The sequence below is a fragment of the Dipodomys merriami genome, unplaced genomic scaffold (assembly GCF_024711535.1).
Source record: "Dipodomys merriami isolate MVZ:Mamm:240054 unplaced genomic scaffold, mDipMer1.0.p SCAF_11, whole genome shotgun sequence".
NCBI classification, from domain to species: Eukaryota; Metazoa; Chordata; class Mammalia; order Rodentia; family Heteromyidae; genus Dipodomys; species Dipodomys merriami.
The window spans coordinates 48,243,279-48,264,366 of NW_027202382.1; the positions used below are offsets into that span (position 1 = coordinate 48,243,279).

At 54.0% G+C, this 21,088-nt stretch overlaps 2 protein-coding genes across 3 annotated transcripts; one reads left to right on the top strand and one right to left on the bottom strand.

Annotated features, from left to right (window-relative positions):
- Window positions 1-430: 430 nt before the first annotated feature.
- On the top strand, window positions 431-16,830 carry Surf4 (surfeit 4). 2 transcript variants are annotated; one of them, XM_070015017.1, is made up of 6 exons: window positions 431-606; window positions 8,972-9,158; window positions 11,404-11,480; window positions 12,028-12,071; window positions 12,414-12,600; window positions 15,491-16,830. In XM_070015017.1, exons 1-6 carry the CDS (start codon window positions 559-561, stop codon window positions 15,755-15,757), a joined length of 810 nt encoding a protein of 269 aa, XP_069871118.1. In that variant the 5' UTR covers window positions 431-558; the 3' UTR covers window positions 15,758-16,830. The 2 variants fall into 2 exon arrangements, with proteins under 2 accessions (XP_069871118.1, XP_069871117.1); XM_070015016.1 differs by lacking the exon at window positions 431-606 and adding an exon at window positions 1,249-1,336.
- Window positions 15,491-21,059, bottom strand: Surf2 (surfeit 2). The gene is made up of 6 exons (XM_070015019.1): window positions 20,952-21,059; window positions 20,696-20,850; window positions 20,186-20,289; window positions 18,439-18,621; window positions 18,134-18,300; window positions 15,491-17,770 (listed from the first exon to the last, which is right to left on the bottom strand). Exons 1-6 carry the CDS (start codon window positions 21,027-21,029, stop codon window positions 17,708-17,710), a joined length of 750 nt encoding a protein of 249 aa, XP_069871120.1. The 5' UTR covers window positions 21,030-21,059; the 3' UTR covers window positions 15,491-17,707.
- Window positions 21,060-21,088: the final 29 nt, after the last annotated feature.

Sequence of the window (21,088 nt, forward strand, 5' to 3'; positions counted from 1 at the left end):
ATGGAGAGCCGGCCGGAGCGCAGCAGGGACCCGCGGGCGAGGGGCGCGGCCCTGCAGGTGGAGGCGGGCCAGCGAGGGCAATGGGAGGGACCCGGCTCGTGGAGGGTGGGGCGACCGAGGAAAATAGGCGGGGCACGAGCCAGGTGGGCGGGGCGGAGGCGATCAACGGGTGGGGCCTCGAGGGCGAGGGCGCGTGGTGGGCGGGGCCTCAGCGCGATGGGCGGTGCCTCGTGGTGACGGAGGCTGTGGCTGGCTGGCCGGCCGGGCCTAGAGGGCGGGGCCCGGAGCGCGCTGCGCGGGGTCTGGAGCGCGCAAGGCGGGGCGGCGACGGGTGGCGGGCGTGGCTTTGTGCGTGCGGGGGCGGCCCCGCGCGGAAAGGGCGCGCTGCGGGCGGGGCGGAGCCCAGCGGGCGGCGCGGCCCCTTTAAGGCTTGGCCTACGTGGCAGCCGCTGGAGCCGCCGCCGCGCAGCGAGGCCGGCCGCCGGGCACTTCCTGTGGAGGCCGCAGCGGGCGTGAGCGCCGAGCGCCGAGGAGCAGCCAGCCGAGCCTGCCGCCGCCATGGGCCAGAACGACCTGATGGGCACGGCCGAGGACTTCGCCGACCAGGTGCGGCCCGCCGCCCCGCACGCTCGGCCCCGGGGCTCGGCCTGGACGCCCTCGCCGTTCCCGGCGCGGCGCGGGGCCCGGCCTCCCTCCGCCGCCGCCCCCCCCCCCCGGCCCGGCGCGGCCCCCCTCCGCCGGGAGCGTCCCGGGGGTCGGCCGGGCCCCCCGGAGGGCGAGGGGCCGGGGTCGGCCAGGGGCGCCGGGCCGCCGGGGGCGGGGGGCTCCGGGCGCTGCGCTGGGGCGGGGGTGCCCTCTGCCCTGTGAACCGCTGGAGGCCCGATGGGGCGCCCTCCGGGGCGGGCGGGGCACGGCCGCACTCGGGGTCCCCGGCCCGGCCTGCCCCCTCCCGCTCGGGCGTGGACTCTGCCCTGGCTGCGGTGAGCGGGCGTCCGGACGCCGCCGGGAGGAGGGCAGGCCCGCGCCCCGGCTTCCTTCCAGAAGTGTACAGGTGGCGGGGAGAGCCCGGAGGGGGCTCAACGCGGTCCCAGACCCGCCAGGTGGGCAGATCCGGTCCCGGAAGAGCGAAGACCCGGGCTGCGAGCGCGCGGGGCGCGTGCGCCGTGCCCGCGCCCGAGCCCGCGCCCGCGCGCGCGTGGGGGGCGGTAGGTGAGCGCCCTTTACTCCCGAGCGTCCCGCTATGCCGTTTGAGCTGGCCGGCGGGGCAGTGCCCGGCCCACCTCCCAGCCCTTCCCCGGCTCGTGTAGCCTACGGGAGGCCGCGCCAGCATGGACCGGTGACGGCTCTTGGTTTTTTATGGGGGGTGGCACTGAGTAAGCCGACCGACCTGTGTGTGTGTGGAAGAAGTGAGCATTATCTGGCCAGTTGCTGCTGGATGGAGTGGCATCTTTCTCCCCCTGTTCTGTCGCGGCTCTTGGTGCGGGCTGATATTTCAAAAGCAGTTTGGAGGAATCACTTTTCTCCTATGGTCAGGCAGGGCTTGATGTGTGCAGACACAGCTTTACAATTACATTCCTCACAAAGACAGTTCCCAAGACTCAGGTGGGCCTCGTTAGTTTTCACAGACACGAGTGTGTGTGTGAGTGTGAGTGTGACTCATTGGGCTCGAACTCAGGCCTGAGACACTGTCCCTAAGCTTTTCCACTGAAGGCTAGCCCTCAACCATTTGAGCCACAGCTCCACTTCCAGCTTTGTTTTTGGTTTTTTGGTGTTTTTTTTTTTTTTTTGGTAGTTAATTGGAGATAAAAGTCTCACTTGCCTTAGCAAGTTTCAAATAGCTATTCTCAGATCTCAACCTCCTGAGTAGCTACTGTTACAGGCATGAGCCAATGGCAGCACTCAGCATTGACATGATTTTTAGTGACCCAGTTTTATTTCCTTAAGTAGCAGCTCAATAAGAAGATAGCTGGGTTTGCCGAGGGAATAGAGAGGTACATACACTCACCTCGCTCTTCAGCCTGGAAAGCCCTCAGTTTTGCAGATGAATTTCATAACCAAACCCAGATAAAATGTCTCCAGTCAAGCTGTTGCCAACTATCAAATGATAGATTTTCTACTGAAGAAAGTTCTGGAGCTCTTTACATAATCGTTTTTCTCCCTGTGTTTTGTTTTGCTTCAAACAGCATCATGCTACTGGGAAGGCCCAAGTGGGGACACAGGACCAACTTCAGCCAAGTTGCTGAGAAAGGTCATACTGGCTGGGGCTCCTGGACTGATCAGTGGCACCAGCCCAGTGGGAAATCCTGGGTCTCCAGCTCCCTGGCTAATGCCCTGTGTAGCTTGCTTCCAGGGTCTGGCATTCTGGCTAGTGTGGTAGGAGTCCCTGCTGCTTAGAAAACATGCCAGGTTCAGAAGGGCTCCTACCTTCAGCATAGGAGTCCAGCTGGGTAGTAGCACAGAATGTCTCAGGAGCTTCTGTGTGGCTGCTGGCAGAGGGCAGTGGTGGCTGGGGGGCAGGGTATGACTCCTCATCTTCTGAACCAGGATTAGGACCATCTCTGCTACCTGTGAATGGGCAGTGGTGCACAGAGCCACATGACGTCTTTTTGTCACCAAAATCTAACCAGCTGTCAGGGCGAGGGGCTGCTTTTGTCTTGAATGTTCACCTGTAATACTTTAAACCTGTTTTTCAGTAAAGAAGGTACTGAGAGTCCAGGCTTCTCAATGAGAGGATCTAACTTGCTGAGAAGGAGAATGGAGTCTTAATCACTGAGATCACTGTCAGATAATATGCTGCATCCATTCTATCTAAACTTGTCTGCAGAAAGCAAAAGCAAAAGTGAAGTGATGGGTTTGCCCAGAAAGTCTGGGCTGCTAAGACAGATGCACTCTGATAGCCATGACAGTACTAAGTGGACCAGGTCTCCATGCACATTGCCTTGTTATCCCCTCACTGTGGTAGGTGGGCCCCTGGCTTCATCCTCCAGGGCTGAGGCAGGCTAGCCAGGTGCCAGCATCCTCCTTGCTTGTTGGAACTGTGACCTTTCCTTCTGATGGGTGGAGGCCTGTGACCTTTCCTTCTGATGGGAGAGGCCAGTCCACGGGGTACACATGGGTTGGCTTCTGCTGGCTGGCTCTTGTGAGCTGCATCTCTGCCCCTGGCATCAACCTCCTTGCCCTTGGCAGCCAGGGACGGTGTCCTCTTGCTCCTTAGAAGCCAGGCTGTGGAGAAAGTGCTGAGATGTGCTCTCCACGGGAGCTGGGTGTTCAGAAGGAAGCCATTGGAGACCAGATTGGAAGGGACCAGAAACTCAGGAACTCAGCAATCCAAAATAATGTCAGTACTCTACAGATGCTACTCTCGGTTTTTAGACTGCAGTGTAAGCCTCTCAGCCCATTTGTACTGGTAACCAGGAACATCAGCACTTAATGGGTTCTACTTAGTGGCTGTCACCAAGGTGACAGGAAGCTGCAGGGGGCCCTACTCTCTGCTGTGCCTTTTGGTGCTTTTACCTGTTCTTAAGGGTGGCAGAGCTACCCTAGCTCTGGGAGCTAGGAGATGGCCAGGCTTTTGTTTAGCTAGGGGCACCAGGACAAGGTCCTATCAAGGTCCCCTGGACCCTGTGTGTAGCATTAGTTGCCTTGTTATTAACAGTGTGTCCCCAGATGTGGTATGTTTTGCTGATGGTGAGGGTCTCTCATCTCCGCCAAGGGCCTGCCTGCCCTCTACCATGAAGGACTGGGGAGCAGACTCTGCTTTCAGGTCTTGACAGGAGGTTAAAAAACCAGCGCCCCCTTCTGGGGAGCATTGAGGAGGCAAAGGGGAGCCTGGTCAGTGGCTTTTCCTAAAAGGTAGAGTCACACCCTTCCCCTTTGTGAGATTTCTGTCAACCTTTTTTTTTTTTTTTTTTTTTTTGGTCAGCTGTGGGTCTTGAACTGAACTCTGGGCCTGGGCGCTTGTCCCTCATCTCTTTAGCTCAAGGCTAGCACTCTACCACTTGAACCACAGTGTCACTTCCAGTTTTCTGGTGGTTAATTGAAGATTAGAGTCTCATGAACTTTACTGCCTGGGCTAGGATTACTGGCGTGAGCAACCGGCACCAGGCTCTGTCAAACTTTTATTTATTTTTTGTTTGTGTGGTGTTGAGGAATCAAACCCAGGGCTTCATGCATGCTAGGCAAGCACTCTACCACTAAGCTACATTTCCAGCCTCTGTCATACTTTTTTTTTTTGGCTAGTCCTGGGGCCGGACCAACTCAGTGCCTGGGCACTTCTCTGAGCTTCTTTTGCTAAGGCTGGCACAGCGCCACTTCTGACCTTTTCTGTGTATGTGGTGCTGAGGAATCGATTCCAGGGCTTCATGCATGCTAGGCGAGCACTCCACACTAAGCCACCCTCCCAGCCTCTGCCAAACTTTCATCATCCCCAGGTCCCTAGGAGAGGAATCAGGGTATTCTGAGGTAGAGGGCCCTTGACATCATCAGTGGGTGCAGCAGCAGTGTGTGAATGACGCATGACTCACCACTCACGCCACGGTGCAGGGTGGTTGCTCAGGATCCATAGGCTGTGGGCCATTGAATGTTGCAACCCCAAAGCTGCCTTTTTCTCAACATCCTTATGAACTGAGGGCTGTGTTCTCAATTCCTTTTTGCCCTGAACACGAACAGAATGTTGATGCTTGTGTGCTGTGTGGCTCCAGGTGGCTATGTGGTTATGACCCCTGTGTTCTGGTCCTGTCTGGGTCAGGTCTGTCTCTGTTTCTAACCCCTTCAGACCTCTTTGTTGGTAACTCTGTGGGACAGATTTCCTCATGGGTGTGTGTATGTGTGTGCTGGTATTGGTCTTTACACCCTTGCCTTAGCTTTTTTAAGCTCAAGGCTGGTGCTCTATCACTTGTGCTCTACTATTTGCTGGTTAATTGGAGGTAAGTCTTGGATTTGTTTGTCCGAGCTGGCTTCAAACTGTTATCTTCAGGTCTCCTAGCTAAGATTACAAATGTGAGCTATCAGCGCCTGGTTTCCTCATTTCTGAGTCACTTGCATGTTTTGTTGCTTGTTTGCCACATCCTTCTTGGTTGTGAGGCTCATTGAGGTGGACTGACTTGCCTCTTCCTGCAAGCCATCCAAGTTGTATAACGAGAACCACGCTCACAGGCAGGCTCAGGTGCTCATGGCCGGCATGGGCTGATGTGTGGGACGCTGGCAGTGCCTGTGTCCCTGCCACATGGCTGCTCTCACAGCCGTGCTGCTGTCCTGCCTGGGTTGAGGACTCCTTTCTGCTGTGCTGAGAGGACAGCGGCTATGAGATCCTTCTAGAGTGGCACCTTGCAAGTCTGGGGACCAAATCTGAATGGTGTGTGGCCAGCATGCATATGAAATGGGGGCACCTTGTGCCCATTCTTGCTTGCCTTTGAAATCAGAGCTGCCAAGCAGCAGACATGCTTATTTCAGTGCACAATATCTGCAGATGTGCATATCACAGTGTTGATCCTCCCACCCATGCTGGTAGGGGAGGGAGGCCTACCTGCCCTTTTTGGCCCCCTCCTCTTGCTCTTTAATCCTATTGACCCAGACACTCCAATTAAGGGTAGCAGACTCATCAGGAGGTTTTGAACACGTTCTCAGTCTTGAAGACTGCTGGTGGCAAATGAGCATGCTCAGTGAAAGTCCTTATGCTGAGGTGGATCTGGCCCCATCAGGCGTCATCAGGGTGGGGCTGGTTTGCTTACCTGGGGTGGGCACAGCCCCTGTGTAATCATGTCAGCAGAATCGGCTTACTGCTCATTTGGAAGCAAGTCAGAACACCTCTGGTGTCTGCCTCCTGGTGTCTTGGGGTCCACCCCCCTGGAGGTCCTGCTGCCACCTGTCCAGCTTCTGTTCAACACCTCCTGGTGGTGGCTTTTGCCCAGGTGTAGTCCCATGTCATTGCCAAGGCTGCTTGATGGGGGCACAAAGTGCAGGTCGATCTTCAGAGCAGTGCTAAATCCGGAGCCACGGACATGTTGTTTATCTCTTCCACAGAAGGGGGTGATTACACGGTTGCTGAGCGCATCAAGAGCATTAGGGCATGAGGAGAGACTGGGTGGAATGTGGCAACAGCTGCCCCACACTTCTTGCTGGAGCAGTGTGTAGGTGCTCTGCAGGAGCCCTAACATTGACCAGGATGTATGGAGGACCTCTTTTTTTGGATTGGTTGTGGGCTTGAACTCAGGGCTGGGGCGCTGTCCCTGAGTCTCTTAGTGCTCAAACCTAACACTCTACCACTTGAGCTACATTGCCACTTCTGATTTTTGAGTGGTTAATTGGAGATAACAGTCTCATGGGGACTTTTCTGCCTGGGCTGGCTTCAAACTACGATCATGAGATCTCAGCCTCCTGAGTAGCTAGGATTACAGGTGTGAGCTACCAGTGCCTGGCTCTGTTTTTGGTTTTGAGACCTTGAAACAATATATTTTTTGGGGGGGGGTCTGGTCGTGGGGCCTGAACTCTGGGCCTGGGTGCTGTCCCTCAGCTCTTCAGCTCAAGGCTAACGCTCTACCACTTGAGCCATAGTGCCACTTCCGGCTTTTTTCTTTATGTGGTGCTGAGGAATCGAACCCAGGGCCTCAGGCATGCAAGGCAAGTGCTCTGCCACTGAGCCACCTTCCCAGCCCTTGAAACTATTTTTTTACATTTTTTTTTTTTGGGGGTCCGGTCATGGGGCCTGAACTCTGGGCCTGGGCACTGTCCCTCAGCTCTTCAGCTTAAGGCTAGCACTCTACCACTTGAGCCACAGCACCACTTCTGGCTTTTTTCTTATGTGGTGCTGAGGAATCGAACCCAGGGCCTTGAGCATGCAAGGCAAGCGCTCTACCACTGAGCCACCTTCCCAGCCCCTACATTGTTTTTTATATAGTTAATCCCAGGGCTTGAACTCAGGGTCTGGGTGCTGTCCCCGGGCTTGTTTTTGCTCAAAGCTAGCCCTCTACCACTTGAGCCACAGCTCTACTTGACAGCTTTTTTGGTAGTTTATTGGAGATATGTCTCATGGACCTCTCTGCCTGGACTGGCTTTGAACCGTGATCCTCAGATCTCAGCCTCCTAAGTAGCTAGGATGACAGGTGTGAGCCACCAGCACCTGGCCTGAAACAAATTTTTTAAAATGCTGTAATTTTGGGAACTGGTATGTACATCTCTGTATTCCTGTGACTTTTAAAATGCTGTAATTTTGGGAACTGGTATGTACATCTGTATTCCTGTGAATACAGGAATAAGACCTGTGCAGCTGACCTTCACTGGCCTGCTCCTGGAAGGGACAGATTCTGCCCTGTGGACTCTGCCTGACACATCATATCTTGGGTGGGTCTCCTGTTCTTTAGCCCCAGGCCTTTGTGTTCCTTGGAATTCTTTCACCATGTGGCTCAGCTCCGAAGGGCAGGAACAGTGTTGGGTGTGATGCACCTGCGTGGCTTTTGGACCTGACTTCGACAGAGTGTGCTGGCTTCCTGACTGAGCCCTCACAAGTGTCCCATTCACGGGGGACAGACAAAAGCCCTGAGTGCTTTCCCTCACCTTTGCCAGTGGTTTGACACATTGGCTTGTTGCTGTTGAGAGCTTGTCCATCACAGCAGTTTTTAACTTGCTCAGGTTATACAGGCTTTAAGAACATCCTAACACTTCTTGGGCATTAGCGGTGGCAGTTCCATGTTTTGTGCATGGTTGGACTGAGTTGCCCTGTGGGCTGTAGAGCTTTCTGGAGAGAGCTTGTTGGGGTGGGAAAGGCCAGCCTTCTGCAGCATGCACAGCTCTCTCCTGCCTTTTTAAATTATTTTGGGTCCAGTCGTGGGGCCTGAACTCTGGGCCTGGGCTGTCCCTCAGCTCTTCAGCTCAAGGCTAGCACTCTACCACTTGAGCCACAGCGCCACTTCTGGCTTTTTTCTTTTTGCTTATGTGGTGCTGAGGAATCGAACCCAGGGCCTCAGGCATGCAAGGCAAGCGCTCTACCACTGAGCCACCTTCCCAGCCACACTCTCCACCTTTGCTGCTCTGGACATTGGAGAACTGTACAAGTGGCACCTGCAGGCTGGCAAACCATGTGGCCATCATCTCTGTAGGGTCTGTTCTGTCTGGAGGAGCTCATCACTGGGGAGATGCTGGGCCAGGCCTCAGCATCTAGCTGTGTCCAACCCTTCCCAGCTTTGCTTAGAGCCAGGTTAGCCTGGGGGACTCATCCCCCGCCCCCCGTGTGTGTGTGTGGGGGGGTGTCTCATCGCCCCCCCCCCCCCCCCCGTGTTTGCGTCTGTCTGTATCTGTGTCTGTCCTGGGCTTGAACGCTGGCCCTTGATGCTGTCCTGAGTTTTCTTGCTCAAGGCTAACACTGTACCACTAGAGCCACAGCTTCACTTCCATTTTGTTTGGTTAATTGGAGATGAGTCTTACAGACTTTTTTGCTGAGCTCGCTTTGACCTGTGATCCTCAGATCTCAGCCTCCTTGGTATCTAGGATTACAGATGTGAGCCACCAGCGCCCTCACCCTTTTTGAGTTTTGCTCTGAACGTAACACAGTGAGCTGGATTGTGGCAATGATGGAGGCATTTTGTTTGGTACGATGTTTGAGGGTCTTTCATGACATCTGTGGGTGAAGGTCAGGGGTGTTGGCTGCTGAACACCTTCCGGTGCCCAGGACAGCTGTGCATGCCTTTAACTGAACATAGAAGCTGTGGCTGTGGCAATGACAGAAGGGCATCGTCCTGTGGGGTCTGTGCTCTGGGACTGAGCCTTGGATTATTGTGTGTCCAGACTTACAGGGGAGCTCCCGGAGCAGGTGGAGCCCACCGTCTGCCCTGGGGAGGCACCGGGGCTGCTGAGGGCTCTTGCCCAGTGCTGGTTGTCTCTCCTGTCCCACTGCTCACTCACCTGCCCTGGGAAGTGCCTGTCGTGGTCCTGGGCTCCAGGCTGCAGCCACCTCACCAGCACCTTCTGTGGCCCCTAGTTCCTGCGAGTCACCAAGCAGTACCTTCCTCACGTGGCGCGCCTCTGCCTGATCAGCACCTTCCTAGAAGACGGCATCCGCATGTGGTTCCAGTGGAGTGAACAGCGTGACTACATTGACACCACCTGGAGCTGTGGCTACCTGCTGGCCTCATCCTTCGTGTTCCTCAACCTGCTTGGACAGCTGAGTAAGTGGCTCTGGAGCTTGTCAGGATGCCTCCGTAATGCCAGGCCCAGAGCACAGGGTTGGTGGTGATGGGGACAGTGCGTGTGGACTTGAGTGTTGCAACTGGCTGCAAGCTCCTTGATCCCCGGCCACCGGGAGCAAGGCAGTAACGGAGACTGAGGTTGGGGTACTAGAAGACCCGGAGCCTCGCGCCAGCGGCAGATCCCAAGGCTCCATTAACCAAGGTTTTTATTGGTCTTGTGCAAGGAAGTACAAACTTCAATGTGAGACAAGGTTTTGTATACAAGTGGTAGATGACCTTCTCATTCTGGGAAGGAGAGCTAAACTGTTGTAAATAGCTTACAATTTGCATAAACCTAAGTCTACCCTCAGTCTCCCACACAGTTTAGGGTAGAGTTAGCCCCCACCCAAGGTAGAAATCTCAGTGCCAGTTAAGCCAGGACTGACCTTTCCAGGAAACACTCATTACAAGGAGAGTGTGTTGGGAGAAGGCCTTCCCAACTCTTAATCCTTTCCGCTCTCTCTTGAGGGTCTCCAGCACAGGCGGGTCTCTGCATCGGTTCTACCAGCTCTCTGTGTGGGTTTTTTTCCCCCAGTCATGGGGCTTGAACTTAGGGCCTCAGTGCTTTTCCTGAGCTCTTTTGCTCAAGGCTAGCACTCTACCACTTTGAGCCACAGCTTTACTTCTGGTTTTCTGATGGTTAACTGGAGATACGAGTCTCAGGGACTTTCCTGCCCAGGATGGCTTTGGACTGTGATCCTCAGATCTCAGCCTCCTGAGTAGCTGGGATTTACAGGCATGAGTCACTAGGCTGTGTTTGGGTGATTTTTTTTTTTTTTTTTTAAATAAGACAGTCTGTTAATTTTTATTTTTTTGGGTCTGGTCGTGAGGCCTGAACTCTGGGCCTGGGTGCTGTCCCTCAGCTCTTCAGCTCAAGGCTAGCGCTCTACCACTAGAGCCACAGTGCCACTTCCGGCTTTTTTCTTTTTGCTCATGTGGTGCTGAGGAATCGAACCCAGGGCCTCATGCATGCAAGGCAAGCGCTCTACCACTGAGCCACCTTCCCAGCCCTGTTTGGGTGATTTTTGTCAGTCGTTGGGCCTGAACTCTGGGCCTGGGCACTCTCCCTGCGCTCTTCAGCTCAAGGCTAGTGCTCTCCTACTTGAGCCACAGTGCCACTTCCAGTTTTCTGGTTCTTAACTGGAGATAAGAGTCTCAACGGATTTTCCTACCCAGGCTGGCTTTGAACTGTGATTCTCAGATTTCATCCTCCTGAGTAGCTAGGATTACAGGCGTGAGCCACCAGCGCCCATCTGTGTTTGGGGTTTTTGTACCTAGTTCTGGGCTCATTGCTTTGGGGTTTGCTAAAGAAGTTAGATGCAGTCCTTGTTGGAGTCCTTGTTGGAGTCCAGTGGCTAATGAAGGTGTCTAAAAAGGAGATAATTTAGGTCAGAAGGGAAAGGGGACTTAGAGCCTCCTCCATCTGATAGACAGGCTTTGTTTTGGGTAGCAGTTTTCCTCCCTTGGGAGAAGGAGACTTGTGCTTGCCAGTCTTGGGCAGTTCAACCAGGTACTGGTGGCTCATGCCTGTAATCCTAACTATTCAGGAGGCTGAGATCAGAGGATCACAATTTGAAGCCAGCCTGGGCAGGGAAATCTGTGAGACTCTTACCTCCAATTAACCACCAGAAAACTAGAAGTGGTGCTGTGGCTCAAGTGGTAGAGAACTAGCCTTGAGCTGAAGAGCTAGGGACAGCACCCAGGCCCAGAGTTCAAGCCCCACGACTGACAAGAAACAAAAATGCTGGAAGTAGAGCTGTGGGTCAAGTGGTAGAACACTATCCTTGAGGAAAAACACTCAGGGAGAGTACCCAGGCCCCGAGTTCAAGCCCCAGGACTGTCACACAAAGCTGTCTGTGGTAGAACAGTCATAGTCCTGTTCTTGGTGGGCCACTGGTGCTGGGAAATGGCCTGCTCTCTGGTCCAGCAAGGCACCCAGGCTTTGGACAGTTCAAGTCCAGATAATGTCTTGTGCACCTTGCCTATTGTTCAGTCTCCCAGAAATTGCTTTTGGCTTGGGGAAGGGGTACTTTGCAACTGGACCAGAGGGCCCGGTGGGGTGGTGGTTTGGCTTGGGGAAGGAGTACTTTGTCTGCAGCTGGACCAGAAGGCCAGGTGGAGTGGTGGTATGGGTTTGCCCAGAAGCTCCGTGCAGTTGTCCTAATGCTTGCCGTCCTCTTTCTAGCTGGCTGCATTCTGGTGTTGAGCAGGAACTTCGTACAGTATGCCTGTTTTGGGCTTTTTGGAATCATAGCACTGCAGGTACGAGGGGCACAGCGTGGCTCTCAGAGTCAGGACCAGTTTCATGAAGTATGTGGCTGGCTGTCATTTTTCTTTGCCCCTGTAGAGCTGAGCGTCAGACCAGCCTTCTGCAGGTGTGACTGCTTCAAGCTAATTTTCCCTGTGGAGAGGTGACTAGCATTTCCTCCTTGCAGGCTCAGAAGCACCGGGGCCAAAGCAGGCTGTGGAGGCTGCTCCCAAGCAGGTGCCAGCTCCAAGCACTAAGCCATCTTTTCCTCCATTTCCTGTGAGCAGAAATAAAAGACTTAAAGCAGATTTTCAATCCAGACTGGTGGTCTCAGAACCACTTTCTCTAGGAAGTTCTAGGCACAGCCTCTGATGTTTAGGTTCAAGGGTCATCCCTCACCCCTTGAGAAATACGGAACCAAACTATTGTGCTCCAGTCTGCCCTCCATGTCCTAAAATAATTTTGTGTATTTCATATTCTTTATGTTGTATAAACTGGCTAGTGGTATTAACAGAAGTTGGTTTGAAAACACTGACTCGGGTTTCTCTTTCATACCCTCAGACGATTGCCTACAGCATTTTATGGGACTTGAAGTTTTTGATGAGGTAGGTGCTCCCTTCAGTCCTCCATCCCTCACCTCTCTCCCTGCACAGGGCGGTGCTGGTGCGGCATAGCCTGTGCTACATCCAGAGCCCTAGTACTGGAGTGAGAGTGAGTCCTCTCGCCTCACCCCTGATTGAGGCTCTCAGTGAGAATGGAGACCAACCAGGACTTGGTTCTGAGCGTCTCCAGGTGGCTCCTCACTGACGGTTCAACTTGAGGCTGACACTTGGTTTGGAGAAAGAGAATGAAGGACCTTGCTGTACACCTGTCAGATCTGCCTTGGTCTGGCCTGTTGGACAGGTGCCCCAGGAGCTTTAGCTTCTAGCTGGCATTTTGTTCCTCAGGAACCTGGCCCTGGGAGGAGGCTTGTTGCTGCTCTTAGCGGAGTCCCGGTCTGAAGGGAAGAGCATGTTCGCGGGCGTCCCCACTATGCGTGAGAGCTCCCCCAAGCAGTACATGCAGCTCGGAGGCAGAGTCTTACTGGTCTTGATGTTCATGACCCTCCTTCACTTTGATGCCAGCTTCTTTTCTGTGAGTACTCCTGCCTTCTCAAAGGCCCTGTCTCCCTGTGCCCACCTGCCAGCTCACTTATTTATGCCAAGGATCTGCCTCTCAGCAGATCCCAGCCTCCCACCTTCACTCAAGGTCCGACTTTCACTTCTCTCCTTCCTGTGGTTCATACCTGTGCTGATTTGTTTTGCGTGCCAGCTCTTATGAGCAAAGCCAGCTTGGAGCATTGGCCAGGCAAAGTGTGTCCAAGAAGCGAGCTGTGGTTAGGTAGCCGAGTGGATTGGGTCACCGAGTTATGACAGATCCACTGTGCCAACACTTAAGCTTATCTTGGTAAATCAGTCTGCTCTTGCTAGGAGACTTTGTTTTAATCTTCCCCAAACCTTTTACACTAAAGATAGTAGTGCTTGCTAGGCACCAGTGGCTCACACCTATAATCCTAGCTACTCAGGAGGCTGAGATCTGAGGATCCCAGTTCAAAGCCAGCCCAGGCTGTGGTGCCGTGGCGCAAGCGGTAAAGTGCTAGCCTTGAGCTGAAGAGCTGAGAGACAGTGCTCAGGCCCAGAGTTCAAGCCCCATGACCAACCCACCCCAAAAAAGATAGTGCTTAGCTGGATGTGGTGAAACATGCCTATAATCTCAGTAATTAGCAGGCTGAGGCAGAAGGATTGTGAATTCAGGCTAGCCATGCTACATAGCAAGACCCTGTTTAGAAAAAAAGTTCAGCCCCACTAGAAAAAAAATTGGAGGGGCTGGGAAGGTAGTTCAGTGGTAGAACTCTTGCCTTGCGTGCATGAGGCCCTGGGTTTGATTCCTCAGCACTACATAAGCAGAAAAAAGCTGGAAATGGCGCTGTGGCTCAAGTGGTAGAGCTCTAGTCTTGAGCTGAAGAGCTGAGAGACAGTGCCCAGGCCCAGAGATCAGGCCCCACGATCAAAAAAAAAAAAAAAAAAAAAAAATTGGCCTCCATTTACTTTCCTTGTTGAATATGATTTGTGTGTGCGTGCACGCGTGCCAGTTTTAAAGTTTAAACTCAGGGCCTAGGCACTGTCCTTGAACTCTTTTGCTCAACTCTTGCATTCAATCACTTGAGTCACAGCTCCATTTCCTGCTTTTTGGTGGTTAATTGGATGATTTTTTATCTTCTACCATGTGGCCAGGCTGAGAAATCCTCAAATTCCATTGTTTCCCTTTTAATCATAAATTGAGGTGGTTTTTTTTTGTTGTTGTTTTGTTTTGTTTTTGGGTCCGGTCGTAGGGCCTGAACTCTGGTCCTGGGCGCTGTCCCTCAGCTCTTCAGCTCAAGGCTAGCGCTCTACCACTTGAGCCACAGCGCCACTTCCGGCTTTTTTCTTTTTGCTTATGTGGTGCTGAGGAATCGAACCCAGGGTCTCAGGCATGCAAGGCAAAGCGCTCTACCACTGAGCCATCTTCCCAGCCCCCTAAATTGAGTTTTTTTGTTTTGTTTTGTTTTGTTTTGTGGCAGTAGTATATAAACTCTCAGACCTTGCACTCTTCTCCCTTGGCTTTTTTCTCACTTTTATTACTTGAGGCATGCCTCCAGTTTTGGGTTTTTGTTGGTTAATTGGAAATGAGAATCTAGCAAGCTGAATACCAATGGCACATGCCTGTATTCCTAGCTGTTCAGGAGGCTGAGATCTGAGGATTGTGGTTCAAAGCTAGACTGGGCAGATTGGTCAAAAGCCAAGCAAAAGTGCCAGGTCCTGAGTTCAAGTCCCAGTACTGGTATGTGTACATTTGCCTGTGTGCGTACACACACACACACACACACACACGGTATGTGTACATTTGCCTGTGTGCGTACACACACACACACACACACACGTAGTTCAAAAGCCAAGCAAAAGTGCCAGGTCCTGAGTTCAAGTCCCAGTACTGGTATGTGTACATTTGCCTGTGTGCGTACACACACACACGTAGTTTTTTCTGCCAGGATTACGGGTGTGAGCCACTGGTGCCTGGCTATGCATTCAGTCTCTTTAGTCCTCTCTATTCCATTTCACTGGAACCCATCCAAAAGTAGCCATGCAGCCTTGAGCACTTTGCTGCTTCTAAGCTTCTTCTGCCAGGTGAACTGTATCTGTTAAGTGCTAGGGCCTGGCCACCATATGGCCAACTTTACATCTTTTGCTGTCGTATGTCCACTTTCTGACTTATCACAGAGTCGGACTACTACTGCTTTTATTGGAGTTCTAGTCACTAAGGAACTAAGAAGTTCCAGAATCTGTCTTCTTATCTCCTGAGCCCTTACCAGAACTGTCCCAAATGCTCTGTTCACGCTACCATGTTCCAGGTATTTGTGTAACAGCAGTCTTCTACTTGGTACATATTTTCATTCTCAGCCATTTTCTTACTGCTTAGCTGAATACCACGGACTGGGCAGTTTATAGAGTTTAATTAGTAAAGCATAATGTTTTGTTTAACCATGGTCTGGAATCCAGAAGGTTGAGGGTCCGGTGGTCATACCTGGTGAGGGTCGTCTTGCTGCTGAGGACTCTGCAGGGCCCAAGGCAGTAGAGTGACATAGGTGAGAGAGGCAAGCCTGGAAGTCCACTTTGAACACAAAGCCACTCCAGTGACCGGACTCAATCTTCAAGAGCTGTGTCCTCCCCTCCCTGCCCCCCTGCCCCCCTTCCCCTGCTATTACCATAGGTCATCGGGTATCCAGTCTAACACAAGACACTGGCGAGGTACACTAAAATCGTCTCGTCCCACCTTTAATAGATACAAAACTTCTTCCAGGTTTAGCAAGTGGTATTTAAAAACCACCACCACTGCTGTTCTATAGTAATGCGTCAGCCTGGCACTCATTGGGCCATGTGTATAAAAAAAACAGCATAGCTTTCCTCCCGACCTTTAGTCTGAGTGACTTTACTTTCTCCTTGTGCAGATCATCCAGAATATTGTGGGTACAGCTCTGATGATCTTAGTGGCCATTGGTTTTAAAACCAAGCTGGCAGCTTTGACTCTTGTCGTCTGGCTGTTTGCTATCAACGTGTATTTCAACGCCTTCTGGACCATTCCAGTCTATAAGCCCATGCATGACTTCCTGAAATACGACTTCTTCCAAACCATGTCCGTGATCGGAGGCCTGCTCCTGGTGGTGGCCCTGGGCCCAGGGGGCGTCTCCATGGATGAAAAGAAGAAAGAGTGGTAACAGACAGCTCCCTCCTCTCCCTGGTCAAGGCCCACAGTGTGTGGAGGACTGGTTCAGGGTGGAGTCACCAACTGCCAGCATTTATGTGTCCTTTTCCCTTCCCCTCCCTTGGTAAAGGCACCGATGTTTTGAGAACTTTATTTGCAGACATTTGAAATTGAAGAAGTCTGCTCTGGAACCGCAGTATGGAAGCTGAACAACCAGCTGAACAGCCAGCCAGCCCTTAACACACCACCCCCTCCCCCCTTCCAGGCTGGCCAGCCTGCCGTTACTCCCCGCCAGGGCTTAAGAGCCAGCAGCTTGGTGGGTTGTGGCCTGTCCATCTGTCCATCTGGCTTTGAGTTCTTTGGGGGGGGGGGGTTGAGGGCCTTCAAGCTGTACTGTGAGCAGACACATTTGTCTTTTTTTTTTTCTTTTGTAAGTTTACACCCTTAGCTCAAACCTACTAAATGATTTTGGATGGTTCAGCTGAACATCAACCATACGGCTAAACCTCTGGTTTAGAAGCTTACCAGTGGTTCCAACCTTGTTTTGGCCCCTGCATTAGACTTTTTAGAATCACTGAAGACATTTAGAAAACCCCCAGATGCAGAGAATGGTGCAGTATTGGAGGGGCAACTGAGGCTGTGATTGACTTCAGCTGAACACGTACCATGTGCCAGTGGGTGGAAAACACCCTGGGAGCTTCAGTGGCTCAAGGCAGGGACTAAATATCTGGAGCCTGGCAGTGGGGAGAGCTGGTGAGGGAGCTGCACACAAGATGCTTGGCCCCTCCATGGAACCAGTCTGGGAGGAGCAGCGACACTAGCCCCAGCACTGGAGACCCAAGGCTCAACCCAGTCACCTCAACCTCAGAGCAAGGCCTGAAGCCTGCAGGCCATGCTCCACCCCGGCTTAGCAGTGCTCCTCCAGTCCAGGCTGTGTGCTGGGCCACCCCGACACCACCTCCAAAGGCTGTTGCTTGCTCTCTGTCATCCTGTATGCTGAATGCAGCCAAGGTTACTTTTTACAATCTGTGATGCCTTACCGATTTGATCTTGATCCTGTATTTAAAGTTTTCTAACATTGCCTTACACTGTGTTTCTCTTTTTGGGGGGTGAGGGAAGGTGTCTCATGTTCATATGATGACAGTGAAATGCCATGGTTAATCACAATCTCTGGATCTCTCCTAGACTCGTGGGGACAAACCCACACAACCTGGGGGGATATGGTGGAGGCTTGTCCACTCCAGTAGTCTCTTAAGAGGCCATCTCTGGGTTTCCCCTTAGTCCGGTCCACTGGCATAACACCCTAGATCCACCTGCTCCAGTGATGCCTTTCCAGCACCCTCCCTGTGTCCCATTGAGCCTCACAGACTGCCCCATCACACCCATTTAGGTAAGATGTAGTAAAGACTCTGGCCTCAAGGCCTTCCTCATCCTACAGCAAGGCCCGTGTGGGATGCCGCCACAGCAAGACTGCCTCAACACACACCCTTCGGCCCTGTCGCATGACATGACTTGTGGAGTTGAGCCTGGGAGCAAGTGTTTGGTCAGCCCTGCCATGCAGCAGCGGCCTGTCTAGGGGCCCACTACTCCATCTGGTAGTCTTCAGTGGACTGCCAGGTGGGGAGAAAAAGAAAACAGTCTACCCATTGGTTTAGAAAAATAATTGAAAATGCTTTTTGCTTTATGTGGGGATAGGTATAAACCTCATTTTTATGCTGTATTTTATATCTTAGTTGTGTTTGAAAATGTTTTGATTTTTGGAAACATCAAAATAAATAAAGGCATTTGTGGTATGCGGTGTGATCCTATGGGAGCATCCAGCCTGGGCGGGCCTGGCCAGGCTCGCCGCAGCCCAGAGCAGCCTCACACAGAGCAGCTTGGGAAGCCCTGCCGCTGCCTTCGTGTCAGAACTCCAGCAAGTCAAGAGACAGTGGGACCCGTGGGTAGGTCTCCGTAGTCTTCGTTACCCCAACTGCTTGAAGGAGTTGAAGCTCCTGGGCTTCTTGGTCAACGACCCAAGCTGTTTCTGTGGCAAAGCAGAGAAAAGGCTAGGTTACCAGGCCTTCCGGACCCCATGAGGAAGATTTTATATGCCTAGGACATGCCATCAGGCCTTTCTGTGCTGGGTTAGAGCACTGTCAGCCTAGAACAGGGTGCTGTAGATCCCCTCAAAAACTTTGACCTTTGAACCCCAGCCCTGTTTCCTGCCCTGTAACAGAGGAAGGTGGTCTTCAGAAGTCAAGCCATTCCCGAGGCCATGCCCAAGCTCCCCAACTCAGAACTTCTGGAGATTCTGGCTTCCATGTTCCTTGTCAGCGTGAAATAGCTTTTGGAAGAACACTTGTGGAAGGTGTGCCTGGCATATGCTGGGCCACAGGTAGGAGCTCACCTTTCTCCGCTTACACATCTGCCTGCAGTCCACTCCCACCTCCTTTCGGTCCTCAGTGTCTGCCTCTCCAGGGGACCTTGGCCTCGCCTCCTCTTGGTCTGTCAGAAAGTCGGTGGAGTCATCCTCATTCTTCTGTCCTCCCAAGTCCTTTTTGGCAAACAGCTCGGCTATTATAAGGAATAGACGCCGTTTCAGGCTTGTTGGAGGTACACCAACACTTGGCCTTCGGGATGGGGTGGGGCAAGGCTGAGGGGGGAAATGCCCAGATGGCCGTGGTGCTAGCAGGGCGCACGGGGCCTGCTTACGCGGGTACAGGTCTGTCATGCTGTCGTCACTACTCGGGCTCTCCCCTTCATCACTGGAGGCTGGCTCCCAGAACGCTGCTCTCAGGCCAGGTCCATCCCCGTCTGTGTGGACTTCCTTCCTTTTCCTCCTATGCAGCAGGCAGGCAGGGACATACTCCACTCCTTGCTCCTGGCACTCTTCATCTGGGAGACAAACCAGCTTACACTGGTATTCAGTGCCACCAGGGCCTCTGGACATGGTGATAACCCATGGAGACTGCACCGTCAGGGCCCCAGATCTCCACCCCACCAGATATCGACCAGAGCTGTAGTGAGTGGGCAGCTGGGCTCAGGTCCTACCCAGAGGCCAGAGAGTGGTACAGGTCCACCAGGCCAGGCTACAAGAAGCTGGCTGCGAGGGCAGTGTGCAGACCCGCCGTGAGGCCCCATGGCAAGACACAAGCCTATCACCAGCTGACCAGTCTTCCCCCTCAGCACTGTGGGGGCATGCCCTAGGAAGCTGCTCCATGTAGCTGCCTGACCCTCCCTTCTGTGCTTGGAGCTCCAAGGCCAGTATGAAGCTTCATGGAAGGCGCTTACTGGGGATCCCTCTGCTGTGAGGGTCTGCTGGAGCCAGACCCTCAGTCTAGCAGCATGGGGGATATCAGCTCTGCTGTCCTCTGGCTCCTGCCACTGCCTGCCGCCGCCTCCACACAGACGCCTCCCCAGCACGTCCCCACAGCCACATTCTGACTCTTCCAGATCATTCCTGTCTCCGTTCCACAGTCCATCCAAGTGTGTGTGTGTGTGTTTCTCTCCACCGTAGCTCAATGGTCTTGTTGTTAGCTTCAGGAACCCCGAGGACTGTAGGCCCAACCCCTCACCTTGTTATTCTGCATCTTCTCATCCTCAAGTCAGCATTCATCTGCCCCCATTAGGGGAGGGACAGCAATGCAAGCACTCAAACCCGCTCCCCTATCCCCATCCTCCGGTGTTCACCTGTATGTCTCCATGTTTTCCTTGTTCAGGCCAGAACTTGCCCTCACCAGAATCTAGCCAGGGTTGGTCCGCACGATGCCTTAGCTGCCTTGGTGAGGGGTGCCAGGTCCAATCCTGTGGTCACTTTCCTACTCTTATCTCTCCTGGGGCTTTACGGTGCTCAGGACTGCCTAGTCCCCTCTGCAAACTCAGGCAGGGAAGCTCCCTCTTGGTTCAGGCACAGCTCTACAGTGCCTAAGCACTGGCCTTCCTCCCTAAGCTGCCCTGAATTTAAGAACAAAAAAGCAGCTCTCCCTGCTCCCCTGAGGACCAAGCACTGACTACTCAGCCTTGGACTGAGTCACAGACGGTGCCTTCCCAGCACAACCTCCCTGCCAAGTCCCCCTCCATCTTCCACAGGCCGCTAATCTGTTCCCACCAGACCTAGCCTTGACCACAGCCTCTAAGATCCTCTGCAGCCTAGCTTGCCCCAAACTGCATGCTGGTGGAGGCTGTCAGCCCTCCCAGTCCCAGAGGACCACAGGTTGGTCCCTTAGCAACTCTGGAAGACATTTCCTCCACAGTAGTTTCTGTCCCACCCAATACTTACCACAAGTTCCTCCCCAGCCTGTTTGTACCTGTGCGCCCATCTATGTTGGAAGTCTGTGAGGTCCCAAACCACCTCCCTTTTCCTTACTGTGCCTGGACTGTCAGGTGTAACCAAGGATGTGTGGAAGGAGACCATGGTCCCCCTCTGCCCTGCAGGCGTCTCTGGCTTCCAGTAACTTACACCGCTGCAGTGCTCTCCGGTAGCGCCGGCCGCGGGTGTGCCTCAGCACGTGCTCCGGGGCTTGGTTGATGTGTCGTAGGGTGAGTTTGCAGAACAGCTGGTGCCTGTGAGACAAAAAAGATGGTTCGCAGGGGGCAGTTTCGCCAAAGACGCCATCAGAAGGCTCCACGGCGTGTCCAGTTGGGGGGAGGGTGGGGGGCTGCGGTCCTAGGGCTTGAACTCAGGACCCGGACATGGTCCCTGAGGTTTTCCGCTCAAGGCTAGCTCTCTACCACTTGAGCCACGGCCCCACTTCGGCTTTTTTGGTGGTAAGTCGGACAGTGGCACGGGCTTTCCTGCCCCGGGTGGCTTGGAAACGCGATCCGACCCCAGCCTCCTGAGCAGCTGGGATGCAGCGTGAGCGGACGCGGCGCTCAGCCTGCCCCGCGGCCCCCGCGGCCCCCGCGGCCCCCGGTGTGACACCGTCGCCAGGGGCAGGTCCTCCGGGGGAAGGGCGCGCCAGCCACCTACGGGTGCTTGGTGCTGGGCACGATGTGGGGCTCGAACTCGGCGTAGTCGAAGGCCGGGCCGGCGCGCGACAGGCGCTGGTACTTCCTGCCGCGAGTGTAGGCCTGCAGCTCGGCCAGGCGGCAGGGCAGCTCATGGCCGGTCAGGGCGCACCTCACCTGCGGGCGGGCGGGCGGCGGGGTCGGGGGTCAGAAGCCGGGCCCCGCTCCTCCCCCGGCCCCCTTCCCCTCCCTTCGCCCCCCCCGGCCCCGGGACGGACCCTGCCGGTATCCGTCAGCAGGCGCAGGCTCGGGTGCTGCTGGAGGAAAGCCCTCACGTCCTCGGGCGGCTCGTCCATGGCGCGGGCGCGGCGCGGTGCGCGCCTGGCGGGGCGGGGCGGGCGTCCCGGAAGTACGG